Raw genomic sequence first — 19,848 nt, 5'->3', positions numbered from 1 at the left:
AAACTTGCTTAATTAGACCTGCTTTCTGATTTAGCTAAACTTTTTCCAGCCCGGTGAAGCACCCTAACTTCTCTATCAGGTAATTGTCAGCAACACAGCAGTAAATATTGACAGGAAGCAGATTATTATTATAGATCACGCAGGAAGAACAAAGGGTAAAATATTTAACTGTAGCGGTGTTTGACTATATTCTGCACAGTGAGAAAACATGAAGTCATTTTCTAGGTGTCCACCATTTCTTACTTCTTTTCAGTTGGGTCAAGTTTCTAAATATCTAAATCTCTGTTTTCTGGCTAATGAAAAGAAAATAGGATTTTACCAAGTCTCCTATCTACCTACTCCAGGACTTCTGTGAGGATCAAATGAGATGAGGCACTTGAAAACACTTCACAAACATTTGGTTAAACTGAAATTTTTGCACCTGGCTATAAAGCAAGTCATGTTCCTGGGCTGAAGAAACTGCAAGGAGGCTAGTCGCTAGGAAGAGGAAGCTGGGCATTGCTACGTGACATCATTACCTGGTGCCCAGAGTGACTCTTTCTCGGTTGGGCTCAGATGTGGGCTGCATTTTGCATCATGGGGTCTTGGCAGCGTTGGCTGCGATTTGGTGGGGTGTTGCTCCAGTGTGGTGGTGGGGCCTGTGTCCCCCTTGGGGGAAGCCAAGTGTTGGTTTGTGGGCACCAGGTCCTTGGTGCTGTTTCTTTTTAAATGGCCAGTGTGTGTCATGGCAGCTCCTGCATTGAGCATCTGCCCCCTGGTGGTCAGTGTGTGTCATAGCTACCGGGCTGACGGAGGGACACAGGCTTTTATATATATAGATATATATATTTTTTTAGTATTTGAGTTTTCTCAGGGTTTTTTTAAATTTTATATTCCACCCTTTAATGTACTCAATATTTTATTTTGTTAAGAGATCTAGAGCCGTAATTTTAGGTTCACCTAAATATTTAGCCACTTTTCCCAGGATTGTTTATTGAATGATTATTTGATTATTCTACAGTTTTGAAATATCATATTTATTATAGACTAAATTCTTCTGTATACTTGGGTATGTTTCAATTTTCCCAATGCTGTTTCATTGATCTGTTCTTGCTCCAGTATCCACTGTTTTAATTAATGAAGGCAAGCTCCATCTTACACTTTTGCAAACTTTTTTGGCTTTTTACACATTTTTACTTAAAAATGAACTTTAGAACCTTTCTATTCACACTAAGTAATCTTGTTTTTTAATTGGAATTGTTAAATTTACAGCTCAGTTTGGAGAAATTGATTTCTTTCAGCATAGCACCATGATATATATCCCCTTCCCTCTGTTTTATGGACACATAACGATTTAGTCACATTTCTTTAATTGAAGTAAACACTACTGATGTAGTCTGATATCCCCAGTAACCATCTGGAGTGTTTAGACTTGAGACAGCTCCAGAATTGTTTTAAGTTATATTCTTAATGCTAACCAGTAAAGTTTTCTTAAAATACTTCTAGCTTTTGAGAATAGTGCAAACATTTACCTTGGTTGAGATACTGTAGAGAGTCTTTGTATTTATTTTCTAATACCCCATAAAGTTACTTATTTTTATTGACAGTAACAAGATCCCCCAAAATTATGTGAAAATAGAGTAAAGAAAATGCAAATCATTTTTAACAGATTATAATGACTAGCTAATTGAAGGAATCTTGTGCTTATCTTTCTGAAATGGACAACTGAACATAAAGCAAATAATCAAGAGCTTAACTTATGTAGAAATTAAATCTTAACCGTTTTATTTTTGATAAGTTTCTTCTGTCCCACCTTCCAAATTATTTGTTTGATTTTATTCCTTTCTTGCTGAAGTAAAGATACTTCTCAGCTTAATGTGAGTTATGTTTCAGCAGAGAACTAAGGTTTTTTTCCCCTCTCCTTCTCTCTAGTGTATTTAGTAAAATTGCAAATTTGATATCTCAATATTTTGACAAGCAAAGTTAAAGAACAATGGCAATTTTGCTTACAATATGGTGCTAAACATTCTGCATTTTATTTTAGAATATTTTCTACACCTGTGTTCTATGTCCTCTCAAATTCTTTTGAAATAAAGTATAAATAAATTGAAATAAGCATTTATATATACTCTCCTAGAAAACCTTGTGTTTGCACCTGGAGGAAATTGAGCCTATTTTTAAAAATTTATATGGCTCCTTATCTGGTTTTCAGATCAAGATGCTTAATCTGTAGATTCCTGATTGTTAAAAAGTATTTAATACAAATATTGTAGTAAATTTGCTGAGAAAAACCAAAATAACCAGTTGGTTATTTTTAAAGATTAAATGCAGTGTGTAATGGTATCTAGTTAATTTAGATTTGATGTTCTATTGTCGTGTATCTTCTTAAAATGAGATAAAGAGCTAAGTATTGGTCTGTATTGAAAAATGAGGCGGAATGTGACTAATACAATGAACAGTTCTTATTCAATGAAATTATTTGTTCAGATTTCACTTTAGAGTTTCTATAAGCCTGCAATTAAAATAATGAGGTAACTTAGAAACTAGAAAATGATTTTTAATATTTTGAAACTATATCTATTCACTGATATTTTTACCTACTGCTTTACTCCTTCCCAATGTTAATATTAAACTGATGCTTAGTCATTTCATAACATTTTAGAAATCCCCCTTTGTGGGATTTCTGACTAGAATGTTTAAGATAATAATTTTCAGATGCAGCCGTGGGCAAACTAGCGGGCAGGATCCTGCCCGTTTGAAATGAATAAAACTAAAAAAAAAAAAAAAGACCGTACCCTTTTATGTAATGATGTTTACTTTGAATTTATATTAGTTCACACAAACACTCCATCCATGCTTTTGTTCCGGCCCTCCGGTCCAGTTTAAGAACCCATTGTGGCCCTTGAGTCAAAAAGTTTGCCCACCCCTGGATTAGAGCCTTTGAAATTCAAGGCTCTTATTCCCAAGATTTCTTATTTCCTAGCAATAACAATGATTATAGCCTCAGAGGGCAGAGTTGGTTAAGTGACCTTTATGAGTTTATTTCCCTTATTGAGAGCTAATGTGGTTTGATAGCTTGGGGGCCGTGGTGAAATAATATAAAAGCTTGGAAACAGTGGTTTTCTTCCTTTTTTAGCTCTTCAGGGGGCATATTGCTGGATGACAAGAGAATCTAAATAAGACCCCCTGCCTTTTTTCTCCTCCATCTTCTCTCTTTTTCTCCTCTCTCTCTTCCCCATCCCTCTCCTTCCTCAGATGATCATTTCCCCCCTCTGTACATAATGTCCTAATGTTTAGTGTTAGGCGCTATCTTTTCTATTAGTTGACTGGAGGTGCCAGGCCTGTGTGGAAATACATCTTAGACCCGTAAATATTAACTACCCTCTAGTAAACCAGAGGTCCTTTTCCTGGAGATTTTTTTCAAATTAATTCTGCCTTTGCTAACTTTTCTAGTATTGCAGCTTTTATACTATACTACCCGCTGCATAGCTTTTTAAATACATACATATTTTTAAATTGATTTCAGAGAGGGAGGGAGAGATGAAACATCAATGAGAGAGAGAATCATCAATCGGCTGCCTCCTGCACACACCCCCCGCCCCCCACCACCCCAGTGGGGATGGAGCCTGCAACCCTGGCATATGCCCTGACTGGGAATTCATTACCATGGATTAAACCATGACCTTCTGGGTCATAGGTCAGTGCTCAGCCACTGAGCCACACCAGTTGGGCTGTCATTTTTTATTTGACAATCTAAGGGGAGAGGTCAGTGCCCCTGACTAAATAGTCAAGTATTGCTCATTTTAAAAATTCCTGATAAATCATTGCTACCAGGACCACTTTTGGGTGAATGAATGAGGAAATTGACCTCCTTTGACCTGAGCCTGGGAAGATACCAAATTGGACTAGATTGTGACTGCTTTCAATAAGCAAAATGAAAGTTGGAATTCAGTGTTAATATTCAGTAATGGTACTGTGGATTCATCATCCCTCCCTTTTCCTCCATTTTTCCTACGTTGGTTCAGTACACGTTATCTCCACCCTAGATTATTTAAAACTATCTTTGCTTACTGGTGTTTCTTCCTACAGCCTTGTTTCCTTTTTACTTTATTTTTCTTATTTAGCCTTATCCTACCGGAGCACTAATCTGAGATCATGTGCATAAAATCTTACCATGGTTCCCCATTGCCTTTAGGTTAAAATTCAATCCTAATAAGACATGTATAGTTCTTCAGGATCTGAGCCACCACCCCCTTGTACCTGCATCTTCAGCAACATTGAATTACTGGCATTCCCCTAACTATGCAATGTGTTTTCTCTAGAATTCTTTTTCCTTCCTTTCCTTTCTATGCCCCACACCCCAGCCCCCTTCCTTTTTGTTTAATTCCTACTCATTCAAGCAATTTTAGACTTTACTTCCTTACGGGGTTAGGCGCCCCCTCTTACGTCCTTCCATAGCACCTTGAATTTTACCCATCTAAATTGTAAATGTGTTCAGTTGTCTCTTTTCCCAACTGGATTGTAAGTGTTTGAGGGTAAGGATAGTGTCTTATTTACTGTTGTATGTCCAGTGTCAACCAGGCATTCATTATTACTTATTAAATAAATGATCTTTGAATTTTTTTCTAGTAGAAATGGTGGATATTTTGCTCATTCATAAGTTCGCTGTCATTTAGCCACTGTGATTTGAGGTGGATGGTCAGAATTTGGGATGCTTTCAATGGCCATGAACTTTAATGAACTTTATTGGAAAAAAGGGAATGTTTATCTAACTATTTCTAGTTAATTTCCAGGTAAATAAAAACAGGGCTCTATCAATAACTTGTTTACCTAAAAACCTGAATCCCCCCCTCCCCAAGCTTTTCCAAAGGGAATGGCTGTCTTGCTATCACTAATCTTTACACTTAGATCTGTCCTTTGGGGAATGTGGAGCCCAGTGCTATCCTGAGTTGGTTGACATGCAGATCATAACAAGTGTCCCCCACTTTTCCTTCACCCACAGAAATTTGCTTTAGACACAAAATAGTTTAATTTAGACATTACTTTCAGCTTTAAGAGGGTAGCTTTGGGGAATTGTGTAGAATAGGATCGGGCCAGTCCCATTAAGTTTCCTCTTGATTTGAAAAGACGGATTTTGAGTTTATGGTATGTTTGAGGGTCTTCTGTGTTTTGGGGCACGGCCTGCTGGGACCGCATCTTCTTATTTAGTTGCTATTAGCAAAACATCATTGTGTTTTGGGGCACGGCCTGCTGGGACCGCATCTTCTGCCAAGTGCCTTTCTTATTTAGTTGCTATTAGCAAAACATCACGCTCTGTTTTCCATACACTAGGGCTACCTATTGTCACCAAAGGGTTAGTGAGTTGGGGGTGGATTATTGGGGAGGGGGAGCAAATTTATTAAAGAACTCCTACCTATTTGTTTTCCATGGTGAGGAATCTTCTGTATTCTGCAGTATATATGTCTGTCATCTGGTAGAAATAGTTTGTGTTTTCCGGTAAACTTAAGTCACTATCGGTTATTTTGTGTTCTCTGGGGAATCTTGCGTGTGCAGAACTCAGGGAATCTTGTGTTGCTGGTGAAGCCCCTCCGGCTGCAGTAGCATTTTGGAAAAGAAAAGTGCTGCGTGGAAGTAACATCAGTCATGACACATCACCGATGGTAAACACACAGTCACAGCCTTCCAGGGCGCAGTCACGAGTAACAACAACAGAAGCCCTTCGCCGTTGGAAGTGGTTGGCGGACTGTGTGAAGCCGGGGACCTGCTGATAGAGCAGTCAACCTAATTTTACATGAAATATTAACAAGCTTGGTTGCATGCAGCGGAGATAAATTCCCAGAGTCAGATAAATTGTTTCAAGCAGAACTGTAAAAACAGCACAATCTGGGGCTGTTAAGCAAGGTGGACCTTGCCCTCAGGGAATCCATATTCTTAGAAGCCTGGAGCGAGTCTTGTGCCTCCTGTGGGAGGTGGAACACTGTGTTAAGGCTGCCGCAGAGGCTGCTGCCTCTGGCTTGGAGGGGAGAGAGCACAGCGCACCCTCTCTCTGCAGGGCTTCCCTTCCTACCAGGCTTCCCTCCCGCTCAAAACCCAATTAGAACACAAAACTGTAAAACAAAGCACTTAAAAATGGTTCAGACTGTTGTGTGAGTGAGTGGGGAGGTGTGTGAAAAGATCAGAAGCATAAAGCAAGAAGCTAAAATGATGAAAAAGACAGTAACTGTTTTAGAGACTGAGATGTTAGAAGATAAACATCAACTAGGATGAGTAAGACCATCCCGTCAGTTCAAAAGTTGCAGAGACGATTAGGATTCATCAAGCTAAAGCATTTAAATCCCGCAGAACCAACCCGGATACTTCTTTGAAGTGTTGCCTGAATAGATAATCTTCTAGGGCACCAGACAAAGCAGTACCCCGAAGGCTCTCTCTTTTGTCTGTGATTCATCCCTGATGACCTTTTGGACTTAAGTTACTTCTCAGAAACACCCTGACTGGAATGGTACCTGCACAGTTGTCCCCGCTGCTGGCAGGGGGGACACAGTCCTGCAGCCAAGTGCAGTGAGCACCACCCCCCCTCCTGGAGGTGAGGTGCCTTAATTACATGAATAGGATTTTTTTTATTTGACAGTGATTCCAGCTCCTGATTTAAAATGCAATTTAGAAATAATTCCTCTGGAAAGTGACACATACGGACATTTTACGGTGCTTCCTATCTCCGGAAAATTGCTCACTTACATTTCAGGATCATTTCATTCTTTAAAAAGGAAACAGATCAAAATAGTTGACTAGCCGTATAGGAGATCCATTCCTTTTATACCCGATGTGTTCCTGAAAACGTCACAAAATCACATTTCTGAAAATCAAAATGGACCTACATGTGAGGCAGATTGTGTTTCAAGAGGGCTAAGATGATTATTAAAATTCCAAAGTATGTTTTGCGGGTTCTGATGCCTGGCACCTGCTGCCACGGATTAAGAGCCTTTGCCAGGTCGTGGGGTGGGGCCTTCCCTTGTAATCTTTGCTCTGAGGCCTGTGCGAGGTAGGTGTGGTGATTTCATGGCAGGATAGACTCTCTCTGGAAGCCTTCAGAGCATCTCCATACTAGAAGGTGGTATTGTTTGGATTACAGAGTAACTAGTAATTACAGTACCTTGTACATTGTACCTGTACCTGTACCTTATACATTGTACCTGTGGAAATGATCTTACCTTTGCCTCTCAGCTCTGGGGGTGACCGCCTCTCCCTCCAGCAGAGCCACGTGAGTGGGGATTGTTGTGGCTGCAGAACCCAACATTCCCAGTCAGAGTCTGAAGAACAGGAATTAAGAGGAGCCAGGACTATGCAGAACCACTGTCCAACTGAGAATACATCCCGTAGTTTAAAAGGAGAGCTCAGCTAAAAGGAATTTACGAGTAGCAGGTCGTTTTCAGTGGATAATAAGTTATGATATTTAATGTTTCTCACTCTCATCCTTGCATTGTTTTTACATTTTGGATGATGTCTGTAGAACTTTAAATGGTTCCTAAATATTAGGTGTAATTTGAACTTTGAATATAATTTTATCCTAACTATTGCATGTAATTTGATCTCTGTGTTAACTGTGTTCTGTGTCATGTTTTGACTGTTATTTGTTTTTACCTTGATTTAGGGCTTTTGACAAATCCCCCTTCCCCTTTTAATCTTTCTTAGTACACAAGACTTGGTTTTATTGTTTTTTGAAAAGTCAATATAATGGCCTAACATTTTAATTTATATGAATCTTTAAATATATAAATTTCTAGTTCTTCTATTTTGGTATATAAGTCTCATCGATGGGCAACATCTCTAAATCTCTTATCAGAACTTCGGTAATTCAGAGAAGTTACATTTGGTGGAAAATGTCCTTAAAGTTAGCCGAGTTTTTAAAAATTACCAATAATAGCTGTCCTTGAATGTTTACTTTGTGGCTGAATCTCGTTTCTCACAACTACTTTATGAGGTAGGTAGTGTTACCCACCTTTTTAAAAAACAGCAACAACAGCAAAGACTTGTGGTAAAGAAGTAACGTGCCCAAGAACAGCACAGCTGTGACGCTGGTACAGAAATCCAGACAGTCTGCCTCCGGGCGAGGCGCTTACGCCAGTATGGAATATACAGCCTGTGGTGTGGTACCCTAAAAATAACCCGGAAGTGACCTATAGGGGTATGCGTATAGGAATTCCTACAGTTGTTCTGAATCTTAAGTTTCTGATTATTGGCAACATTTAGATAACTATGGAGAGAGCCCCTATTCATTCTCTTCTCTGCTCTTCCGCGTTCTCACACCTCTGGTCCTGTTTCTTCACGGGCCTTTCCATCCATCCCATGACTGCTGATCTTTCTAAGCGTTTCCCCCTCAGTCCTCTCCAATCCTTCAGGAATCGAGTCTTCCTAGGTCACTGAGAGGTCACTGCTGGCTGGGTCTCCACCCTAGAGATTCTGATTTAATTGGTCTGGGCATCGGAATTTTTTGTTTTTTAGACTCCCCTAGTGATTTCCTTGGTGCAGTCAAGGTTGAGAGCAACAGCCCTAGGCTGTTTATTCACGGTGTGGTGGCCTCCGCCCCGTGGCTTCATTTAATTCTCCATCTGGCCCAGAACACACAATTCATCACTTCGTTGTCCTGCCCCACCTCACGTCAGCCTGCCCTCTGATCTTGAACCCACCTCACAATTTATAGCTTCTTGACGTTCACAGTCCCGCAGAGGGTGATCGCACAGCCCTGGATTAGTACTACTGCACATTCATGGGCTCGGATCTCAGCGAAGCCCAGAGGTGCCTGGCAGTACTTCCTGTCTATACTTAGCTCTGTCACCCCTGGCTGGGAGAACCTCTTCTACACCTTCGCCGTCCTACCCTCGTGCTGGTCGGGTTACCGTCACTCCTACTTCACACTGTGGATCCTAATGTGTCATTAATTATTCTGTATTCTCTCCCTTTACCCTTTGGCTAGCTCTTTCCCCTTACCATATATACTCAAGTATTAAAAGTTAAAAATAATGAAAAATTGAACTGGAAACCCCTTCTCCATCTAGTTAGTCTTTGGCCCTTGTATTTGCTGTCAGGTTTCAAGAGAAACTAGTGTTTATTCACTGTTATCACATCTCACCTCCCATTCATGTACTTCTTAACATGTATTTACCTACCTACTCCTGCCCAAAGTGCTCTGAGGTCACCAAGCATACAGTCCAGTAGACATTTTGGTTCATTTTTTTTTTTTATCCTCATCAAGGATATGTTTATTGCTTTGAAAGCGAGTGAAGGAGGAAAAGAGAGAAACATCGATGTGAAAAACATCAGTCGGTTGCCTCCCGTATGCTCCTGGATTGGGAATCGAACCTGCCACTTAGATACACCCTGACCTGGAATTGAACCTGGAACCTTTTGGTATACGGGACAATGCTCCAACTAACTGAGCCACCCAGCCAGGGCGACATTTCAGTTCTTGTCTTGACATTCGATATTGTTCTTTCTTGAACCCTTCCAAATTTTCCACTTCTCTGGTCACTCACTCACTCTTAGTCTCCTTCATGCATTACTGGTTCTATGATATTAGTGATATTTATTTGTGGACACCTGCTAATGGCATGTTGTACTTGGGAGAGTTTGTGTGTATTTACCAAAAGTAGATGGTTCCAGTATTTTTATCTCTGGACTAACCATACCTTCTGAGCTCTAAATATTTATTTAGTTACTCTTCATTTACTCTCTATTGTTTTTAAAATATCTCTGGACTAACCATACCTTCTGAGCTCTAAATATCTATTTATTTAGTTACTCTTCATTTACTCTCCGTTGTTTTTAAAGTTGAGAACATACGATGGATCATTGTTTTGCTGGACCTGGAGACTATAAGGGTAGAAATGGGCATCCATGAGCAGTCCTGTGCAATGTGTGGGTGCAGTAAGCTCAAGTTCACACTGTTCAGGTCATGCAGAACTGTGACCTGAGATACTTAAATAAAAACTGGCTTGAAAAGCAGTCAGCCTCGTCTGGCCCTAGCAGAGCCACTCATCAAACTGGCCCATTTGGAGAACGGTACCACCCAGGCCACTTTCGAGCTACCAGGTAAATGGTACTGTCATCAGTTCTCTTCACCACACACCTGAGGGCTTCATTGTTGTTGGCGAGTCAGAATGAGTCTTTGAGAAAATTCTGCATGCTTGATAGGAGAAGCACTTCAAGGGTCAGGAGGCATGTCTGTATTAGCACGTAAAGTAAAATGTCTTAGTGAAGAAGGGGAAGGGACGAGCAATAGGATCAGCACTGGGCTGTTGAGCACTGTTGAAATTATCCTTGTTTTTCATCTAAAACCTTTCTAAGTGCAGTGTGTCGGTGGGCGAGGTTTCTCTGTAGTTGGTCATCGCCACGGGTGCATGTTTGGATACAGCTTAATAGCAGTTAGTGATCATCAGTGGGACCAAGAGATAAAAATTCTCACTCTTCCATGATTTCAGTGTCTTCGTAGCTCATTCTCTCTGGACTGCACTCTGGCTAATTTCTTCAAGTCTAGATTCCTATTCTCCAGTTCTCCTTTAAATGGACAGTCTTCTGTCTTATCTGCTGAGTTTCCGATGTCAGTGATCCTAATTTTTACTTCCAGACACCGTGTGGTCTTTTTCATATATTCATCGTCACGAATGATGGTCTCTCATTGTTTAGTTCAAGCAGCACAGGAAGTTTGCATCCTGGGTTCCAGAGCCACGTGGTTAGGTGTTCTCCAGAGAGACTTTTCCCTTCTGTTACTCTTCACTCAAGACTGAGCCGAAATAGACCGCTTCCCCATCTTTCCTCTGTGGGCCAGGGTTTTTCTACTTTGCCTTTCACAGATTTCCTGTGAATCTGGTCTCAGGTTGTCAGCATCCCTAGGTCATCAGGGACCAACAGGTGGCCCGGGGCATGTAGCGTCTGCAGCACTCACTGACTTAGAGTTTTCTCCTTTCTGTCTGGGAGGCTATCCTTGTTTTCCTAACAGTGCAGTCATGTATTTAAAGACATGCTTTCAGTGCGCTTGTATTTAAAAAGAGGGAGAACAGTATATATATATATGGCTTTATATATATGTCCGTGCCTTGGCTTGCATATATATTAAGAAAACCTCTAGAAAGATCAGCAAGACGCTACTGGTGCTGGGGAGATGCTGATAGTAATAGGTAGATGGGAGACAGGGAGTCTTACATGAGCTTCTTAATATTTTTTGTGATTTGAACCATGTGGTAGCTATTTTACCAGTTCAATCAATTAAGTATTCCCCCCCCCCCCCCCCCCCCCCCCAGCAATCTAGATGTTCTGTACTGGGTGGGTTTCTCTCTAGACATCCAGTCTACTATTTTGTGAGAAATGGAATAGTGGTCGTTTTTGTGGCTATATACATCTTAGCTCATGGTTGAACCTCTATCCAGCCCTCTTGATCAGTTCTGTAGATCAGTATTTTCTAACCTATTGGTGGCAAAGGATCAGTCCTTTAAAAATTTTCCTATCTGTTATGCATGATAACTTTGATAAACTACAATAAAAATAAGTTATTGATCACGTGTTTGGATGGCCTGGCCATGTGAAACTGCTGTAAAAGTTTCTAAATGATTTCTCTCTATTTCTTCTCATCACAGACCAATGGAAAGCACCTTGTGCAGTGGACCGCACTGGACAGCACTGCTGTAGGCCGTGCTCCACTCACTGTTTTAGCATTTGGTGGTGTGGCTATGAAATCTATACACCGTCTTTTAAATGTCTTTCACGTGTAAATTTTTTTCATTGTAGGTAACCTGTTTTATTTCTGTAAGGATGTTGGTATGGCCTTACCTGAAACATTAGGTGTTTACTATGGTAACTCCCTGCCTTAATTAGCTGGGAGCAAGCCTGTGGCCGACTGCTCTAGAAGGTGGTACTGGTGTACTTCCAGGAGTCATTCATAGATTAATGGTGTATTTCATCCAACCTAAGAGGCGTTGATGCTGCGATTGTTTTCTTGGTCTTCTACAGGTCTCATAGGTTGGTTTTCATGCTACAGCGTTAGGACTCCCATCTATCTGGCTGCCAGCAATTGTAAGATCCCATTGATTTCAGAGAGACTGAAATGTGAAAGAATGTGTGTCTTATGATAGCTTGCAGATGGCTCCATGAATGTTCTAGCCCAGGGGTGGGCAAACTTTTTGACTCGAGGGCCACAATGGGTTCTTAAACTGGACTGGAGGGCCGGAACAAAAGCATGGATGGAGTGTTTGTGTGAACTAATATAAATTCAAAGTAAACATCATTACATAAAAGGATACAGTCTTTTTTTTTTTTTTTTTTTTTAGTTTTATTCATTTCAAACGGGCCGGATCCAGCCCGCGGGCCGTAGTTTGCCCACGGCTGTTCTAGCCTCTGTGGAGAGTTTGGAGACTTGCTTTTGAGAAGGAGGGAGGCAGCCTTTGGTGACTTCCCTTAGAACTTCGCCACTCTGCCGAATGGCATCTCATTTCTTTATTGTGATAGCCTGACATTAACTGGGGCACATTCTCTCCTTTCTGATGGCATGGCTTCCCTCATTAGGAGCCCTGTGCTGCAATACCCTTGGGATGGGCCAGCCCTGAGAACATCGACCAACTTATCTGGGAATTGATGACACTGGCATATTTTCCAGTGTCATTAGTAGACATTTTTCTCATCACTGAGATTTTTTTTTCTTACTTTCAACTTTCCCCTGACCCAACCCTACCATTTGCGGCTTGTGAATATTGGGAGTTCTGCTACTCATCCTGATTCCCACACACACACTGTTTTGATAGTTTTTTGGCCAGTTTGATGGCAGTGCGGGAGGAAGGGCAGTTAATGTGTGGACTAACACTGTTACTCATTTTTTCATTGTGTATTTATTGAATGTCTGCTGTATGCCCAGCATAGTTCTAGGCACTGCGAGTACAGCAATCGGCAACGGTCTTAAGTTCTGGCCTTTGTTGGAGTATTGCTTCTGCTTAGTTCTGGTTTTCCTTAATCTGGAAGCTTCCCTGGTTCTACTTGCCTTCATTTTCAGATATCCCTTTCGAAAAATGTCCGTTAAAAATTATTTAACTTAGAATTTAGTAATTCTTGATAACTTGGTGTATGTTATATATAGATTTGGCGCTAATATATTCTCCAGAAATAATGTATACATTGTTTGCTTTGTAGCCGATTGCACCTCAACAAGAAGGCAACTGACAAACAGCCATATAGCAAGCTCCCAGGCGTGTCTCTTCTGAAACCACTGAAAGGAGTGGATCCCAATCTCATCAACAACTTGGAAACTTTTTTTGAATTGGATTATCCCAAAGTAAGTGTAGTGTTGTCCTCATTAGAAATGGGCTAGGCCATCTTCTCTCTCTCTCTCTCTCTCTCTCTCTTTCTCTTTCTCTCTCTCTCTCTCACTCTCATGGTAAATACATAAAGAGACATTTTGACACTGTATAAGGTAAAGGTATGAAGAATTCATGATGATGTCAACCTCAAATTTTATGCTGTAGTAACAGTAGTCACAGGACAGAAATGGCTCACCACCTGATTGGTCTCCTTCCATCACCATACATTTGACCCTCTTCATCCTCTCCCCCATTCTCTTCCCCTCTGGTAACCACCATACTTTTGACTGCATCTATAAGTTTTGTTTGTTCATTTGTTGCGTTGAGTGAAATCCTATGGTTCTTGTCCTTTTCCATCCCACTTACTTCACTTAACATAATACTCTCAAGACCCATCCATGTTGTTACAAATGGCAATATCTTATCTTTTTTTATGTCTGAGTTGTGCTTGATCTTCTTTCAAACTGAAAATGCAAAAATTAGCCTTTTATAATTCAGAAAGAATTACATAAATACAATTAATTTGTAAAATAAGCTCTACAATAGGAAAAATGGAAGTTTTTCAAGACCTACATTATATAAGTAAGTGCAAAGGAGAATTTATTTTTATAATGAAAGACTATTTTCATTGGTTACAAATAAATCTCAGAGCATAGCTAAGAAGAATCGTATAAATTTATTCTTGTGAAACAGTCTCACATTTTAATTTTTAACCATCAGCCTACCCTTTCCCCTTTTCTCACTAAACCACTTTTAAAACCTAATTATAGAATTTCTATATTGTAGCTCATGTGAGATGATAGTCATGGAATTTAAATGGTTGCGGAAGTTAGTGTGGGTTTTAATTGTAGAAAGAGTTTTTAAAAATAACTCCAGGAACATATGTAGCCATTAATTATGAACATTTTGGATGAATCAATAATTGACTTCTTAATCCTGATTTTTTTTTTTAATTACAATTCGGGATTATCTCAAGAGCTGTAGTTTTCACTTAGTTCTTTTTCCACTTAAATCATGTCACCAGGCATTTAAATTGGTTGAGGAGAAAGCTATTTTGATACTTTGATCACGGTTTTATTTTCTGATTACAAAAGTATTGTTAGCTGTGTAAATAGAAAATTTAGAAAGCAGAGGGAAAGCACAAAATACCTGCCATCTAAAGGAAAATTTTGATCCCGTGGCATTTTATTTGCTTTTTTAAAAAAACAAACACAATGACAATGTTCCACAGAGACTGAAGTTAAACCACTGAAACATCACACAGACCTGAGTGTGAATAGATGAGCCCTTTGTATCGACAAGGAGGCGGGTAGTCATGAAATGAACATTCATGTGACAGCCAGGCCCAATGCACTGTAATAATTTCATCTTGTCATGTGTGAACATTGTTTTAAAAAGTATGGAAACATTTTTATTCTGGACATAACTCCTTCCCCTGGTATTTGATGTGCAACATTATAGGCCATTTGGGAGAAAAATAAAACATACGTTGAAATTCTAAAATTTTATTTAATTTTGGACATGTGCAAGATTTACTACTGGAACTTGTTCTGAATTTCTAGGTTTAAATTTCAGTGACATTACTATACTAATTGCCTTGAAAGATTTCTGTGATTATATGTATTCCTTGATTAAAAATTATTCCTTGGTGCCCTGACCAGTTTGGCACAGTGGATAGAGCGTCGGCCTGCGGACTGAAGGGTCCCAGGTTCGATTCTGGTCAAGGGCATGTACCTTGGTTGCGGGCACATTCCCAGTGGGGTGTGTGCAGGGGGCAGCTGATTGATGTTTCTCTCTCATTGATGTTTCTGGCTCTCTGTCCCTCTCCCTTCCTCTCTGTAAAAAAATCAATAAAATATATTTTTTTAAAAAATTATTCCTTGGAAAATATATAAGAATGGAAAAGTGATACAGTTCATTTTTCATAAAATTGAGTACTCATTTGGCATCAGCATAGAAGGCATTGGGGAGAGAGTCAGCCAGTAGCAGGAAAACTCAGTAATCTGCATCTAACATGACTGATGGCTTTACTTCATTGAGTTCTGGCCATATGAAGAATTTGTAATTAATGATCAGAGTTATTAACAGAATGAGGCTATGGCATTTATGACTTTTTTTCTTTTCTGCAAATACAGAATTGGTTTAAAACATTACAAGTCCAGTGCATGTTTGAATGCTTTATTGCCAGTGGTGTAGCTATCCTTGAGAGGAAATGTTTTTTAGCCAGTCTTCCAACAAAGAATTGAAGATTGAAAATAGGATCACTTATCAAAAGATGAAGCACAATATATGTAATAAAACTACTAAGTCAGAAAGATTAGGGGTCTTTTAAATAGATTTCAAAAACTGTATAAATTACCTACTTCTTAAAAATAGGTAAGTATTTAGTATTGTCAAAGCTTTGAATTCAGAGTGGTTCTCTTGCAAAACATTTCCTGACTGGCATTTGTCTTTTACTTAAAGCTGCCCTAAGGGGTGAGTTCTGGGAGGGGGCAGTCAGTGGGGAAAAAAACAACAACAATAAAGCAGACATCTGTTAATACTTTCAACAATAAAGATAAATTTTAAAAAACTAAAAAATAAATAAAATATTTTTTTTAAAGGCTGCCCTAGGATGAGTGCCTTAGCTTAACAAATACATTCGTCGCCTACTCGGCACCAGAGAATGTTCTGGACATTTGGGGTCTAAGTATATTCTTTCCCCAAATGATCTTCTGTAATCCAGATGTCATCAAAGGATTTTTCTGTAAACACGACATTTAGTTATTTATAAAAAATTCAAGATATTCCTATCCATTATGCAATGTAATTGATTAATATATATTAAAACATTTTTATGTTTAAGAGGATATTTTATGTTGTTTACTATATTTAAAACTTTGCATTCCTAATGTTGATAGGGCTAAATCAATGAGAAACTTTTTTCTAATATTATTTATACATCTAATATTATTTAATTAAGATTACTTTTTAATCATAAAGCAGAAAAATTGCATTCATGATTATTGCAGTTTCAGATATTCATTTCTTAAATATCAAAGGGATGAGTCACAATTTGTGGGTTTTTTATACCTCTCGTTCTTTAGTTCTTTAGTCATCTCACTGTTTGAAAAAAAGGGGGGAATTAGTCAGTTTAGGTATTTGTATAGCAGCCTTAGTAGAGATTTGATGGAGGCTAACCTCATTTAAAGTATTCTGGGGTTTATTTCTAGATCTCACGTCTTCATGCTGTATCCATTTATAGTGGAATTTACTTATATCACTTCCAGATTTGTGAAGTACATGTTTTCTTGAGATTTTCATAAAATATGTTTTTAATAAACACTGTATTTTGTGTTTGCTAAGAAAGTCTGTAACCAATAAGTGTTTGATCAAACTGTGAAGACACAGAGGTGTGATTATCATAGCTGAAAACTGAAGACTCCTGGTTAAATCTGATACTTTAGATAACACTTGGAATGCTACCTCCAAATGGATATGATTTTTCAACATCAGAAACAATTAAGCAAAAGTTGTGTTTTGTAATAAAAGTCTGAACATTTTCTTGATAATATGAATTGAGTTTTATTTGCACCAAGGCTAATTAAAAGGTAAACCTTGAATTTGAACAAAGTAAACTATATGTACTCCCTTACTTACATTAATACCGTATAATTCTCAAAAATGTTTGCTGTAACCTAGCATAGCTTTTTTTTTTCTTCCCATTGAGTACATTTCTAGTATTATATTTTACAAAGTTTTCTCCTGCTGGGGAAAAAGGCTAAAGTTAGCTTTTTAATTCTATTTTATGGAATTGCATTGCTTATAAATATTTTCTTTCACTATATTCACTCATACCTGCCAAAAAGCATAAATCATAAAAACGTTAAGGAAACTATGCTATGTTTGCAAAAACAAGGAACTCTTTAGAGCAAGCCTGGCTGAGCAGCCCACTGTAGTAGGAAAGCTAATTGTCACTATTACCCTTTAGAGTCACTTAACCTTTCTAATCTTCATTGTTAAGGTCAATACCTTTTGGCAGCTCAGCCAAACATTGTTCTGAAAGTCAAGTTAGGATGATGGCTGACACTTTCTAGAACTCAGAGTCAACCCTTTGGGAAATCTTAGGGGTGTGGCAAGAGTGGGGCCTTTCCCTTCTCAGAGTTTTGTCTGATCTCTGGAAAATAGGTAGCTTACAGTTGTTTTCAATGCCTCTTGAGTGGCAATTTGGTCAGTGTTAAAGGTAGATATTGGGTAGAATGTATGAAAAAACATTTACTTCACTTGAAAAATGAATCTTACCTATTACTTTCTTCATAGACCTTAGTCCTTTCTCTTTTGTGCTCAAACCACTAATTTCTATACTGCCAATTTTTGCTGAGATACTATATATTGAGCAAATAGTAATTATTGTGCTCAAGGGCACTGTAAACATTTTATTTTCACTTTTTACTTATGTTTGCTTATCAATGGAAGTAAATAAAATAGTCCTTCCCTTTACACGAGTTAGCACTTAAAAAGTTGTGTCCTTAGCTCTTTATTTTTTACAAAACATAGCTTTGTTATTTTTTCATGGAAATCATTAACCTCCCTTTTTTTTTGCTTCAAAATGTCCAACCTATTTCAGAAAGAGGATTAGTAGAAAATTTGTCATTGAGTCAGCATGAATTTATCGCCACTTTTGAAAAAATACCCCACAAAATACTAAAATAGCATCTTTGTATGTGGAAGCAAACATTTTTTTTAATTTAATAGTTTATTAAATGGTAACTTAGAGCTCAAGATTTTATAAACATGTCACCCCAGAGATTCCGATTAAAAAATCTAAGAATAGGGCCTGATATTCCCTTTTTAAAATACACGTACCAGGGTAACTTTGACACAGTCAGTTAAGTGCTAAGAAATTACTTCCTTACTTTACTATCAAAGAGTAAACATAGCACTGAGAGAAAAAAAAAATTCTGAGCATTTTCATAGGTTAAAGGCTAAGCATTCACCCTGGCTGGTGTGGCTCAGTTGACTGAACTTCGTCCCATGCACCAGGAGGTCACTGGTTTGATTCCGGGTCAGGGCACATGCCCAACTTACTGGCTGGATCCAGTGAGGGGCGTGCAGGAGGTAGCCCATCAATGGCTCTCTCTTACCGATGTTGCTCTCTCTCTCTCTCTCTCTCTCTCTCTCTCAAAACAATAACATTTTTTTAGAAAGGCTAAGCATTTTTTTTCAAGATGATACATTTTGAATCAAATTCTATTTTATTTTTAAAAAATTATTATATATTAAGTTCAGAGACAAAGTTCTAGAGAATGGAGGCTGTGTTTATTTGGTTTGCTTTCCACGTTGCTTTTTACACTGCTGGGCACTGTGTGAACATGTAGTAAATCTTCGTGATGGAGGGCACGGAGAAGCTTGAGATCTGATCTGATTCCTAGGCTATGCCTATCTGGGAATGGCAAGATTTCAACTGTGGGCGCCGCCAGTCTCTCCATTCTCCCTCCGCTTGCACACAGGCCCTGTTCTGGGGAAGCTGCTCTGATCCGCAGCCAGCACTTAGTATCATAAGTGCATCCATTATGAATACTCTCTTAACTTTTAACTTGTGTGTACAATTGCTTGATTTTCTTAATGCTTTTTGATCAACCAGTAAATACTACTAAGTGCTTCTTTTTGTAAAGAGATTAATTTACATAAAATGTGTTCTTTGGCTAGTATGAAGTACTCCTCTGTGTACAAGATCATGACGATCCAGCCATTGATGTATGTAAGAAGCTTCTTGGAAAATATCCAAATGTCGATGCCAGATTGTTTATAGGTAAGCTACGACTTCTCCAAAAACCATTTTGCTAGAATAGTATTAGATGGCAGTAATCTTGGCTTTAAACTATTGATTAAGATGTCAGCCACCCATCGAAGTTATTGGCATGCTTGCTTTATGCATATTTATTGGAGCAGCAAAAGGTGTTTATATTCTTATGAGAAAGCTTCAGTTATAAAAACAAAGGTTTTTTTTCATTTCTGGGATTAACAAAGTAACAAAAAATATTCCCAAATTATGTTTAACTCATCAATCAGATATAAGAATCTGCTAATTTGCTTCTTTAATATTTTCACCTTGTGGCCTTTTTGTATCTCCTTCATTGTAATTGGGAGTTAGCATAGAATTCACTTTTATTTTATTGCAAAAGGAATATTTTTCCAAAAGCTTATATGTAGGCTTATTCTAAAGACTTTTGTAGAGGTTTATTTTCCAATATATATTGATTCATGCTTACTATTTTTTAAAAAACATATTTTATTGATATTTTACAGAGAGGAAGGGAGAGGGATAGAGAGTTAGAAACATCGATGAGAGAGAAACATCGATCAGCTGCCTCCTGCACACCACCTACTGGGGATGTGCCCGCAACCAAGGTACATGTCCTTGGCCGGAATCCAACCTGGGACCCCTTAGTCTGCAGGCCGACGCTCTATCCACTGAGCCAAACCCGTTAGGGCATGCTTACTATTTTTTTAAAAATATATCTCTACTGACTTCAGAGAGGAAGGGAAAGGG

General features: G+C 38.7%; 1 protein-coding gene across 1 annotated transcript in view; it reads left to right on the top strand.

Moving 5' to 3' along the window:
• Nucleotides 1–19,848, top strand: part of UGCG (UDP-glucose ceramide glucosyltransferase) — a 32,852-nt gene that overhangs the window by 3,328 nt on the left and 9,676 nt on the right. Inside the window, exons 2-3 of the mRNA XM_014534389.1 lie at nucleotides 13,150–13,291; nucleotides 19,005–19,107. Of these exons, the coding sequence (XP_014389875.1) occupies nucleotides 13,150–13,291; nucleotides 19,005–19,107 (245 nt within the window). The remainder of the gene's footprint in view (nucleotides 1–13,149; nucleotides 13,292–19,004; nucleotides 19,108–19,848) is intronic.

The sequence above is a fragment of the Myotis brandtii genome, unplaced genomic scaffold (assembly GCF_000412655.1).
Source record: "Myotis brandtii unplaced genomic scaffold, ASM41265v1 scaffold13, whole genome shotgun sequence".
NCBI classification, from domain to species: domain Eukaryota; kingdom Metazoa; phylum Chordata; class Mammalia; order Chiroptera; family Vespertilionidae; genus Myotis; species Myotis brandtii.
This window is presented reverse-complemented; position numbering and strand designations above follow the sequence as displayed.